The sequence below is a fragment of the Bubalus kerabau genome, chromosome 1, assembly GCF_029407905.1.
Source record: "Bubalus kerabau isolate K-KA32 ecotype Philippines breed swamp buffalo chromosome 1, PCC_UOA_SB_1v2, whole genome shotgun sequence".
NCBI lineage: Eukaryota > Metazoa > Chordata > Mammalia > Artiodactyla > Bovidae > Bubalus > Bubalus kerabau.
In genome coordinates this window covers 149,303,612-149,315,977 of record NC_073624.1, presented here as the reverse complement: position 1 = coordinate 149,315,977, position 12,366 = coordinate 149,303,612, and the positions used below count along the sequence as shown (strand labels likewise).

General features: G+C 52.7%; 1 protein-coding gene across 1 annotated transcript in view; it reads right to left on the bottom strand.

Moving 5' to 3' along the window:
* The window catches only part of COL13A1 (collagen type XIII alpha 1 chain), a 75,405-nt gene extending 66,754 nt beyond the window's left edge, over positions 1-8,651 (bottom strand). The window contains exons 1-3 of the mRNA XM_055534900.1: positions 8,605-8,651; positions 1,348-1,383; positions 529-555 (exon numbers count right to left, since the gene is read on the bottom strand). Of these exons, the coding sequence (XP_055390875.1) occupies positions 529-555; positions 1,348-1,383; positions 8,605-8,634 (93 nt within the window). The 5' untranslated portion in view covers positions 8,635-8,651. The remainder of the gene's footprint in view (positions 1-528; positions 556-1,347; positions 1,384-8,604) is intronic.
* Positions 8,652-12,366: the final 3,715 nt, after the last annotated feature.

Sequence of the window (12,366 nt, the reverse complement as noted above, 5' to 3'; positions counted from 1 at the left end):
CGGCCATGTAAAAAGGGTTGAAATGAACAGAGAGGCACTCTGGATGGGCAGCAGCCTCCCCATGGACTTGGGCATGTGTTGGGGCTCAACCAGGATGGGAGACCCTGAGGAGAACACAGGAGGCACCCTAAGGTGATGGGGTAAGGGTTCGGGGGGCGAGGGTGTGAGCTAGAGCCCGGGCTCCTTTCAGAATAGTAGGTTGAGCTCTCCAGCCCTCTTCTCTCCCCGCCTCACTCCTTTCCAGCTCCTTCAGGAGGCCCGGAATCAGCAAATTCTAGGATGGCTGTTGCTCCAGATGCTGAGGGTACAGTTTGGCAATGGACTTGTACCCATGGGGGTTGGGGCAACTCGTTCTAATGGCCCCTCTTCCCCTTCTCACTGGCAATGACTGTATACCCCAAGAACATTCATTTTTATCTAAAGCGCCTTCTAAGGAGTCAGGGTCTTGTAGAAGGACTAAAAGACCCCAGGTTAGTGATCTGGACTAAGTGAGGGGGAGGAGCCCACAGTGTGAAAGGGGCCACTCACCGGTTTGCCGTCGAGCCCAATGGGACCCTGAAAGATAAACAGACCAGATGTGAAGACTGAGCATCACAGGCGTTCTGGCATACAGGCAGCCTGGGGGTGGTTAAGGACACAGGTTCTGGACTCTTAACAAGGTAGGGTTCATGTCTCTGCTTCACCACTGGTTGTTATGAAACAGGTAAGCCTTGGCTTCCCATTCTAAAATGGGGAATAAAATAATCTCCCACATGGGGTTTTTGTGAGGAATGAATGAAATGCCACCTGCCCCCTGCCTGGCACCTGATGGGTGGCAGTCACCTTGGTACCAAAATCCTTATCACCCCAGAGGAGAGTGGACGGCGTGTTCCTGGATAGCAGGGCCAGCCAGTCCTGAGGCCTACGGGAAAGGCCTGCCTCCTATCCTACTCTCAGAATCTCTCATAGGCCTTAGGAGGGGCTCCCCGGACATTCAGATGGCCAGCCGACTGCCCCACACCCCAGGCGGATTAACCCTCAAAGCCAGGTTGGAGGTGGCTTCCCCGAGACGCATCATCTTCCCCAGAGTCCACGGGCCAGCCGGGCTTCCTAGCCTGGGACCTTGCAGCCTGTCTGGCCTGCCATGCCTCTAGTTCCATGTTGATGTCCCTGTCCTTTTCTGCACTGTGAGTCGAGCACCAGGCTACTCTCCTTGGCAGCTTTCTGTGAAAGCCAGCGGGAGGGGGTCCTTGCTGACAAGGGTTTAGAAGCGCATAGGCAGCTTGAGGGCCAGCCCTGCCTGAAGTTCATCACCCAGCCAGGACCGGGGGTCTCCGCAGACACAACTCACCAGTCCTCTCCACTTACCGGAAATCCTGGAAAACCTCGGGTGCCCGGCTGACCCTGAAAAGAGTGGGAGAGGAGTGAGGATGGGCAAGGAGGTGAGGAAGCCAAACCTTAGTCCCTGGTTCACCTGGGCTCCCAGAGGGTCCACAGTTTCCCTCCCATTACACTGTGATTGTCCCTGGGAGACACAGCCTTGGAGGCAGGATGGGGAAAGATGGACATGGGCCATCATAGGAAATCTCCTCCAGGGACTGGGGGTGGGAAAGGGGACAGCAGGTGGTCAGCCTCCTTTGGGTCTTTCTGGGAAGCAGCTCCCTGAGCTCCTCATTGCCCGCCTGGATGCTCTGAACCCCTATGTGGGAACAGGGTGGGGAGCAAGGATACTGGGGATCAGCCTACAGCACACTGAACTCCTTGACTGTGATTGTCCAAGTCCTCTTCATTTACAGTTAGTGCTCATGGCCGCCTATCTAAGGATGGTTTGGATATCAGAACTGACCTTCGGAATGTGTTTTCAGGCCAGAACAGGTCAGATTGTCCACTGTCCAGTGTCCCTTCACCCTGGCTAATGGGGCTCTCCTGGTTGGACAATGTCTGGATACCCCCCATCTTTGTGGGATACAGAGCCATCATGCCCATTTTCCCCAGGGGGCAAAGTACACAGATCGGTATTCAGGTTAGAAATTTGAGGCAGGTTCATTGGCCACAGTCCAGTGGTTTATGATCCAGATTCAGGACAAAGGAGAAGAGTGGAGGTGAGAAGAAGCCTGAGGCTGTGCAGATCCAGGGCTGGGGTGGGGTGACCAGGAGGTCCAAGGTGATAGAGAGTTGAGAAACCTGGATCCCATCACTCCCCATCTGAAGAACTAGCCAGGGTTCTCTTTTGCTCACATATCTTCCAAGGTCAGCCTCGATCTCATCCCGATGCACCACTTTAGCTCCTTTTGTGCCTCACCTTCTCACCTACTCTCTGCCTGGGCACCCTGGCTGACTTGCCTGTCCCTGGACACACCACATCCTTCACATGACTAGCTCTAAGCTTGGAGTCTCCTGTTGGCTGAGATGGCCTCAGTCTCTTCCCAAGTCTGGGGTTTTGAGTCAAGCAGACTGAGTTCTAATCCTGTCTCCACCACCGAGGGCTGTGTGACTTGGAGCAAGCCGCTTATCTTCCTCATGCCTCAGTTTCCTCATCTATAGAATGGGACTAGCTATATAAACTCACAGGGTCATTCAATTACATCTTCAGAGCCTATTGAGATGGTAGCTGCCATCATCACGGTAAACTGAACTGAAATTTGTTAAACTGAACTGAGCCTAAGGCCTCCGCAACACAGTAAGGTTGCTTTTGATCTGATACGTCTCAGAGTCAATGGAGGTTTGTCCTTGACAAGCAGTAGATTCAAATCAGACCCTATATCTAGAGGAGGATTTCTCTGGGTCCATCTGCTGTAAACATGAAACCTCTCCAGGCTGCTTGGGTCCTCCTTGAAGCTGTGGACTTGAGTGTCCAGAGGCCTCTGCTCAGGGGACATGCCCAGGGGACAAGGCTGGGTGGTCCCTGAGGGCAGAATCCACGCACTGGTCAGGCGGGTAGCACACTGGAGCATGCCCCGGGCCTGGGATGGGCTTGTGGAAAGCATCCAAAAGCACAAGAGGGTGGAGATGCCACTCATGTAGCAGAAGGGCCCAGGCTTCTCTCCTCTCAAGGATAAGTGATGCTAAGAATAGCACAAAGGAGAAAACCCGGAAACCTCCCCGTGTAAACTTTCAGTTACGCTGAACACTGAGAGGCCCGAAGAAAAGGTCAGGAGGAAAGGATTCCAAGAAACATCTTCAGTCCCACTCTGGATAATATTTACATGGTGGGGATAATCACATGGTTTGCTAATTACAGAGCCATCCCTGGTAGCAGGGTGCGTCTCTCCAAACCAGAGCCAAGTTTGGGGCTAACCAAGGCTTTTTCAGGAGATCTTGGGAAGGATGTTGTCATTGACCAACTGGAAACTGGGACTCCACTTCCTTGAGAGGTAGGGTATTGGGGAGGCACATGGAGAGGCTTGAAACTGGACTTTAATTTCTATCTCTTCACATCTATGCCAAAGGTGGACATCTCTTCCAATGGTTATTGACTGGCTGTATTTATTTGGGAACTGCCCATGTGCATTCTTTACCAATAACTCCTACTGCATGGTTTATCTTTTTCCTACTGATCTGAGTAAAGCTCTTTGACAAGAATAATAACTGAGAGTCATATGTGTTGCAAATATTCTTTCCAATTTGGTATTTGTCTTTTTTATGGTATACTTTCTGCCATATGGAAACTCTACATCTATGTCAACAAATGTATCAATATTTTCCTATGGCTTCTGGGTTTTAGGTCAAGTTTTGAAAGACCTTCCTCAGCTCAGAAATATAAATGTTTGCTCATGTTTTGTCCTCTAATTTTATGGCTGTGTATTTTATACCTAAGTATTTTGTTCATTTGAAATTTATTCTGATTTCTAAGCTGTTAGTAGTTGTCTCAGCATCATTTCCTGAACAATCTATCTTCTTTTTCTATTGGGAAGTGAAGTCTTTATCATGAACCAAATTTCAAGACGCATTTAGCTTTATTTCTGTTCTGTCTGTTGTTTTAATTGCTGTTTCTACAATATGCTTTACTATCTAGTAGAAGAACTACACCTCTCCTTCCTATGCCCCTTTCTCTATTTTTCAAAAAGTTTCTGAAATTCATACAAGATTTTTTTCCAAATGAAATTGAATATTGTTTCATCGAACTTCTAACCAACCCCCAAATTCACTGGTATTAAAATCATGTTAAAATTATGGATGATAGATTTATTTGTAGATTAATTTGCTGATTAATATTATGTCCTTCTATACAAGAACAAGGGCTTCCCTGGTGGATCAGATAGTAAAGAATCTGCCTGCAAAGCTGGAGACCTGGGTTCGATCCCTGGATCAGGAAGATCCCCTGGAGAAGGAAATGGCGACCCGCTCTAGTATTCTTGCCTGGGAAATCCTAGAGGAGGCTTGCAGGCTACAGTCCATGGGGTTGCAAAAGAGCTGGACATGACTTTAATTTCTATCTCTTAGGGACTAAACAACACCAATATAAGAACAAGGGAAATAAGCTTTACGTTGCTTTCTAAAATCTCTTCCCTTAATTCAAGGCCAGGGAAGAGAGGGAGCCAGGTGGATCCCTATGTCTACTTCTCCCTTCCTTTCTCCTGCCTGTATGTGCGTAGGGTAAAGCAACATAGACAAACCAAAGTTTCTGGATGGAGAGAAACATCCCTCCTGGCTGACCTCTCAAACAGGGCCAGTCATGAATCTGTCCAGAGCCTGCCTCATTCCACCTCCCTCACCCCAAGTCAGTGCTGACTATCTTTTCAACAGGACTCTGTGCTAGTAAACACTTACTCACGCTGGGGAGAGTAGGGAAGAGAGCCCTGCTTTGTGCAGCATTCGCCGATTTCTGGAAATCTGTGATTCTGTAAATACTCTCATCACAGCACATTTTAAGCCTTCCAGCCAGCCCCGCACCTGCAGCCTCTTCTAAACATGCTCAGTGCTGGAGCAGGAAGGATCAGGGGAGCTCTGTAAACTGCAAGTCTGGTCATGTCCCCCCTTAGCAGAACATAACCCAAGGGATAAAGTCCCAACTCCTGGTCATCACGTCCTTCACAATTGGATCCTCGCTCACCTCGACAACCTTCTTCTCACCATCCTTGCTCTTGCTTTGTTCTAGAAGAAACTTTCCTGGGACTTCCCTGGTGGTCCAGTGGTTAAGAATCCACCTTACAATGCAGGGGACTTGGTTCCAATCCTTTGTTGGGGAACTAAGATTCCATATGCCACGGAGCAACCAAGCCTACGTGCTACAACTACTGAGCCCACGTGCCCCGATTAGAGTTTGTGTGCTGCAATGAAAGACTCTGCGTGGCGCAACTAAAACTCAACACAGCCAAATAAATAATTTTTTAAAAAGAACTTTGCCCGTTTCTCCAGTAGTGTACAGGAATTGCACCTGCCTTGGAAGTTCTGCTCCTCCTTGATCACAGTTTAGTTACCTCTTCCTCCTGGAAGTCCTCCCTGCCTGCCTTCACCCCAGGTCAGGTGCCTCTCTCCGTGTCCCTAATTGTTCCCAGCTAAGCACTGACCATCTGGACTATAATCACTATAGGGTGGTTTCTCTCTGCAAAAGGGTAAGCAGGCTGCAGTCAGGTTTTCATTGTCAACACAGGATCTAGGATGCAGTTGGTGCCTGACAAATATTAATGGAATGAATAAATGAAGACACATCCAGCAGGTGTCTCAACCTGGCTGTCACCTTGTGAGTGAGGGCTGGAACTTTAGATAGCTCTTCCTTGCCTCTGAAGAAAAGCTAGGGGCTCTGGGAAGGAACAAGCTCCCTTGGAGGTGGTGGGCTTTCCTAACCTGACTGATGACCTTTCCAGTGCCTGCAGGGCCAGCCAGCGTCTTGGGGTCCCAGCCTCCAGCTCAGCTTAATGGGGTCTGTTGTTCTGGCATCTTGAACCATCCTTCACCAAAGTGCGTGGAGGTCCCCTCTTTGTAAAAACCATTTTTAAAGCTCCAAGAGAGGAGGCAGGTGGCCCCTAGAGCAGCAAGACTGGTTCTCATTAGCAGCGTATATTCAAGGCCCTTCCTGGCTGAGTGGAAAGCCATATGTTCCCCATCATCGCCGGTCACAGAGGGCTTGCCCACTTGACCTCTGGCCCTTGACTGCATTGGTCCCTTGGTCTTCTGGGGTCCCCTACTCTCACTAGCTCCAGGGGGCTTGCTGGGAGGAGCTGCAGGGGCTGCCCTGGTGTCTAGTGAGGACTCAGTGGGGGTGGGCCCAGCCATCTCTGTGGTGGTCACACACACAGGCCAAAGTCAGAGGGCCCTGGGCTTGGTCAAGCCTTCTGGTCCCATAAAGCCTCTCCTAACACCAACCCAGCACTCAAAGGGAGGGCTTTTCCCTCAAGGTAAATATCCTTTTTAAACAGTTGAATTTAAAACATGAAAGAGGGTGTTGGGGAAACAACGTTGGCATTGGAATGAGGCTGACTGGGCCCAAACCAAGCTCCAGCGCTGAGAAGCCAGGTGACCACAGGCCAACTCTGCACCTTTCTCTCCCTCTCTGGGAAACGGGCTGGCAGGGCTGCCTCACAGCTTTCCTGGGAGCTGAAGGCGACCAGCACATGCATGGTCTTTCAGTTTAGGACCCAGCATGTCTCCAGGTGTCCATGAAAGGGAAGCAGTCACTATTACCAGAAATAGAAAGTACTTCTCACCGCTGGAACCAAGTCCAGCATGGTGGTTATATTTATGCACGCGGAGCCAGAAGCAGGGCGGAAAGTGGGGGGTGAGGGGGGGGTGGCTAAAGCAGGCCCTGCCCTCTGACAGTATTCTCTAAATGTGGGGTCTTTTCAACCACCTCTATGTTGCCTGCTGAAAGCTGCAGCTAAGAGGGTGTGAGAGGACCAGCCTGATCCACACAAATGGAGCTTTGTGTCACATGGGGAGGCAGGCAGAGATGGTGGCCAAGGGGTACGGCCCGTATTCTGTGTTACTCCCCTGTCCTCCTAACAGGCCCACCCCAGGCTTGGTCCTTGCCTTTGGAGCCTAGGGCACTGTCTTTCTCTGTGACTTTCCCCTCTCCTGACCTGCCCTCCAGCTGCATACCACCTTTGTCAGGAATACCCGATACCTGAGGGGGCTTACAGTCCATTGTGGCAGCAGCCACGTGAGCCCAGAAACACAGGTGATGGGAACTCTGTGGCCGAGTGGTCTGCTACAGCAGCAGAGGTCAGAGCGCAGACTCGGAGCACACAGCCTGGCTGAGTGTCATATCCTAGCAAGGCCCCACTCACGTGTATGACCTTCCGCAAGTCACTCAACTTCTCTGGGCCTCGATTTTCTCATCTATAAAATGGGTGTGCTCATAGTACCTCCCTGTGAGGTTCTCGTAAGGGTTAAGTGAGCTGCTATGTGTAACGGTCTCAGGATACTGCCATAGAGTAAGTGCAAAGTGTCAGTCTTCAGCACTGTTGTGTGGTCTGAGTCATGGAAACCTTGTTGAAGCCTGTCTGTGCAGCCCAGGACCCTTCAATCCCTGCTTCCAGCCCAGGCCCCTGACCGGCCAGCCCTGCCAGCCCCATTCTATCTTTTGGCTTCCCCTGCTAAAATTCCTGGGCTCTCCCCCTCTGCTCCCAGCTCTCACCATAGCCCCTCCCTGACTGTCCAAGGGTCCCCTCCCTTGGACAGAGCTTCGCAATTTGCTCTCTGACCCCTCTCCTTAGTCTGTGGGTAGAAGATTCCTGCTTGCCATTGAACACAGGGGGATAAATTAGAGGGCTTCATCCACCCACTGGGTGAGGCTCTGGGAGTCTGAGGCTAGGCCTCCGCATCCCTTCCTCCCTCCCATGCATGGTCAGTCAGCAAAAGAGCCCAGGAGAGCATGGAGACAGCAGCCCATTGCTATGGGGGGAGCCTTGGGGCCAGGGGTCCTGGGTTCTAATCCTTCTCTATCTGTGGGATCCCGGTCAAGCCCCTTCCCCTGCCTGTGCCTCAGTTTCCCCTTCTGGGAGGTCCCTTCTGCTCTGACAATTGGAGATTTGGTTGAAGCTCCGTGGGTTGGACACTGTTTGAGAAAAACAGTCAGTCCTCCTTCCCACAGTTGCGGTATCTTCCTGCAGCATCACCCGAGCCCCCCTTTTGGTCCCTAAGGAACTGTACTGGAGGGGAAGCTTCTCTTGATTTTCCCAAGCCCCCGGCCGCTGGGCAGAGGGTACTGGGACCCGGCACCGAGCACAAAAAAAGAGCCTTTGTGGGCAAGTGGTGGGCAGGCTTTGCCAAGACCAGGAGTGGGAGCTTGGGTCAGGGAACCAGGCCTCTGGGGTAGCTGCTCCCTGGGCATCTGGAAACAAGGCTTGTCCCCTGGAAAGCTGGAGCACTGGGCCTCCCCACCCCAAGAAGAGCCAGCACTTCTTCCCTCTGCCTGTAAACATCAGGGCTGCCTCACAGCGGCTGTCATTTCGTGGCTAGAGGGTCGGCTCTCAGGAACCTTCCCAAGAGGGTGTAACTGAGGCAGATTTAGGCTACTTTCTTTGACATCGACAGCAGCACTGAGGCCTGGCCGGGCTGACCGCATCCCATGTGGTGGGCATCACACCAGAGGCACAGCCAGGACTTGTGTACCCCCCTCCGCACCCAGCCCTTCTCAGTAACTCACCCATCCATCCATCCCAAAGAAGGGCAAAAACCACTTACAGGGGGGCCGCGGGGACCAATGATGGACATGCCGGCATCTCCTGGGGCGCCCTGTGTGGGAGAGAAAGAGGCAGGAGGGGGAGAGGGAGGGGAGGGGAGAGGGGAAGAACAGAAAGGAGAAGCTGGCAGGTGGGGAAGGCAGAGAGGGCGAGGGGGGACCCCAAGACCCAGAGACCGTAGGACAAGGAGGCAGAGGATGTGGAGGAAGACGAAGGACTCACAGGAGAGGAGATGAAAAGAGGATGCATGGAACATTCCAGAAGGATCAAGAAGGGCAGTGGGGAAGCAGGAGGAATGGAGAGAAGAGATATGAGTGAGAGCACATGATTGTGGACCAGAGAAAGAGGGCGGTGGGCCCCCAGGCCGGGAAGTGGGGAGAAGAGGATGTCGTGTGGTGATGGGGAAGACGGAGGTGCAGGGGGTGGGGGGAGAGAGGGAAGGAGGGAGACTCAGCTCAGCCATGGCTGCTCAGGCCCTAGAGACGTCCCCACAGGGCCCTGCTCAGGATGCTCCCCAGCCTGCCCCAGCCCCAGCCAAATTTCACACCCCCTGAGCCTTCTTCCCCAGTCCCCAATGCCCACGTGGCTGCACACCTGTAACTGCCAGAAAGCAGCCCACCCCCAGATGGAGCTGCTGTAAACAGAGGTGGGGACAAGACACACACTTGCTGTGTGGGCCCAGCAGGCCTGAGCCTGGAGGTTAGAGCTGCTTTGGCCTCCTAGTCCTGGTGTGGAATGACACAGAGGGTTAAGTCTGCGGCAGAGTTTTCAGCCCGGAGAGGATGGTGGATGCTGGGCTGGGGGCTCAAAATGCCATGTGTTCCAGCTGCCTGGATAAGCGTGTGTGTGTGTGTGTGTGTGTGTTGGAGCTTGGGGAAGTGTGACAGAAGGAGGATGAAGGGTATATGAACACAGGTGGGGATGAGAGGCGATGTTCTGGCAGAAGGATTCTGACGGTGCCCGGCTGGAGGATGGCAGGATGCTACTTCCCTCCAGGAGTCCAGGAAATGCCCAGGCCTCACCTGCAGGTCTTGCTCTGCCTCACGGAACCTCTCTGAGCCCACATATCTCCTCTGTGAACAGGATGCTGAGAGAAACTCTGCTGCCCTTACAGGGTAAGCGACGGAAATGCATTTGTAAAATGTCATGCCTCACACGCAGGTGAAGAGTGAATTCAAACTAAGTAGCTGTTTATTCCATTGCAATTATATCATAATTTTTATACAAGGCAACATAGTGTGATGGGTAGGAGCCAAAACGCTTGGGTTTGAAGCCCAGCTCTGCTCCGTGCTGGCTGACCTTGGGCTACTTAACTTCTCTCTGCCTCAGTTTCCTTACCTGTAATGCAGAGATAATAGCGCCTGTCTCATAGGGTGGATGTGAAAATTTCATGAGATAATGGTGTAAAATGCTTAAAAGAATGCCTGGTCTCCGAAGGGGCTAACAAGTGTCTGCTATTATCCTTATACTGTGATTGTGTCCCTGTCTTTCTCCTGGGTGGTTTAACCGCCCGTGAGGGTGAGACCCAGTGTTTGTTATACTTGGAGGATGGCATAGCACAGTGGTTAGGGACCCGAGTCCGACCTGGAGTCAGGCACCCTGGGAATCCTCTCCAGCCCTGTCACTTAAAAAAGTTTTTTTTTTTTAATTTTTAAATTGTTCGGCCATGCCATGAGGCATGTGGGATCTTAGTTCCCAGACTAGGGATTGACCCTGGACCCCTGCAGTGGAAGCGCCAAGTCTTAACTGCCAGGGAAGTCCCCAGCTCTGCCACTTTCTGCAGTGTGACTTCAGGTATGTGACCCTGCCTCTCTGTGCTTCAGTTCCCTCTCATGTAAATGAGACGACCAAGCCTCCCTGAAAGGGCTACCTCTCTGCTACCTGGGATGTTACTGTTACAGAGTAAACCGCTTAGAACAGCGCCTGACACAGTTTGCGCTTAATATATGGTTGTTGCTGTCGTTACTGTTGTCATTTTTATTTCGGAGCTGGGGAGACTTGCAGAAATACACACGGTGGTGTCCAAGCGAGGAAGTGTGGAGCTGGGACCAGGAGTCCGCTTCTAGCCCTCTGCCATCTCTAATCCTGTGGGACCTCGGGCAAGCCTCACACCCACTCTGGGCCTCATCTGGAGAGCCAGCTGGTTAGCTACACTGCTCTATAATCCCTCAGAGCCCACCCAGTTCCAGGACAGGACTGTTGCTTCGGCGTCTAGCTTCCTGGGAGACTCCACTCTATCACCCCGGGAGTCTGTCTGGGCATTTGCTGGGGGACTGTCTTGGGGGGCAGCACAAAGAGAGTGTCTCGGTCTGAGGGGGCAGTGGTGGGCTGCAGGTGGGGATAGGACCAGCCGCATACAATGGCAGCTGGTGCTCTCTTCACCTCTGGGAAGGGTGACTATCTAAGGCCAAAATCAGTGCCAGGAGGCCACGTGCAGCCCCCACGGGCAGCAGAGACCCCTCAGCCATGGGAGTGGGACCTCAATCAGGGAAGTGGGACCTCAGCCCATGACTCCTGCCTGATGGGGTGGAGGCTATTAGGAGACCCGGCCATGAGAGGCTGCGAGGGCAGAGCAGGCTGGGCTGGCATCCTCCACTGGGGCCTGTGCACCAGGAGGAGGGCTGGAATGGGGGGCTTCCAAAAGCACCCCCATGAGTCCAGGGGGTGGAGGCTCTGGTGCGGAGGGGAAAGCGTGGACTCACCTTCTCGCCTGGTTGGCCCTTTCCTCCCTGGGGCGATCACATGCAACATGGGGTGCAGGGAAGAGAGAGGGCGGGAGGGAGAGAAAAAAGAAAGGATGAGAGAGAGACACACGCACAAGAATTCGTGTTAATGGCACGATGACCAAACACAAGAAATCACTGTGAAATAAGAAACAAAACAAAACACAGATGCTGACACTCGACAGGTCCCGAGTCTGACAAGCCTAGCCCGTGGACGGCTGTTGTCTCAGCCCAAAGGCTGGCCCCAGCCAGATAACTAAGAAGGAAATAGTGGCAGGGACCTTAAGAAGCCCTCCTGACATCTGTGTGTGTGTGTTTATGTGACAGACAGAGAGAGACAGAAAGATGGAAAGCCCACCCAGGCCAGAAACATGTCTGGGGAGCCGTGGCCCCAGCAGCCTGGGTCTTTTGGGGAGGGAGTGGGCATGGGAGACACTTTTTCAAGGACTGTGAGGTGAGGTGGAGTCCAGTCCTTTTGAAGGTCTAGCCGAACACCAAGCATGAAACTGCCAAGCTAGATGCGACAGGAGTCGTTAGGAGTGGCCAGGCAAGATGCAAAGAGGAACACAGACAGAAGGACACACATCTGGGAGGATGCATCCGGGATGCAGAGGGAAGTGGGTCATGGCCAAGGACCCCTGGACCCACGGTGACCAATCCACCCTCATTCATAGCAGCCAGGGGCGCCACCTCTGGTGAATCACGAGAACATCTCAGGCATTTCACACGCATTGTCCACCCCAGTACTTCTCAGGTGGCCCATGCCAGGATGCCTACTGGGCAGCCAAATGGGTCCATTGTCACATTTAAAACAGCACAAGCAGCATAAAAGCACCAAGATGGTTTGAAAATAGCTTTGTGTAGACGGAAATGGGGAGACCTCCTGTCGCTCTTTCTCCTGCCCCACCCCCTCCCCCCCTGTGGTCAGATCAAGGCTTGGATGGACACTTCCTGGGGGGACACATGCATAGGGCCCAAGAAGGATGGCTTGAGGGGGCAGGCCTGGAGGGGCTGCTTTGCACTCTGCAGGCTTCCCGGCA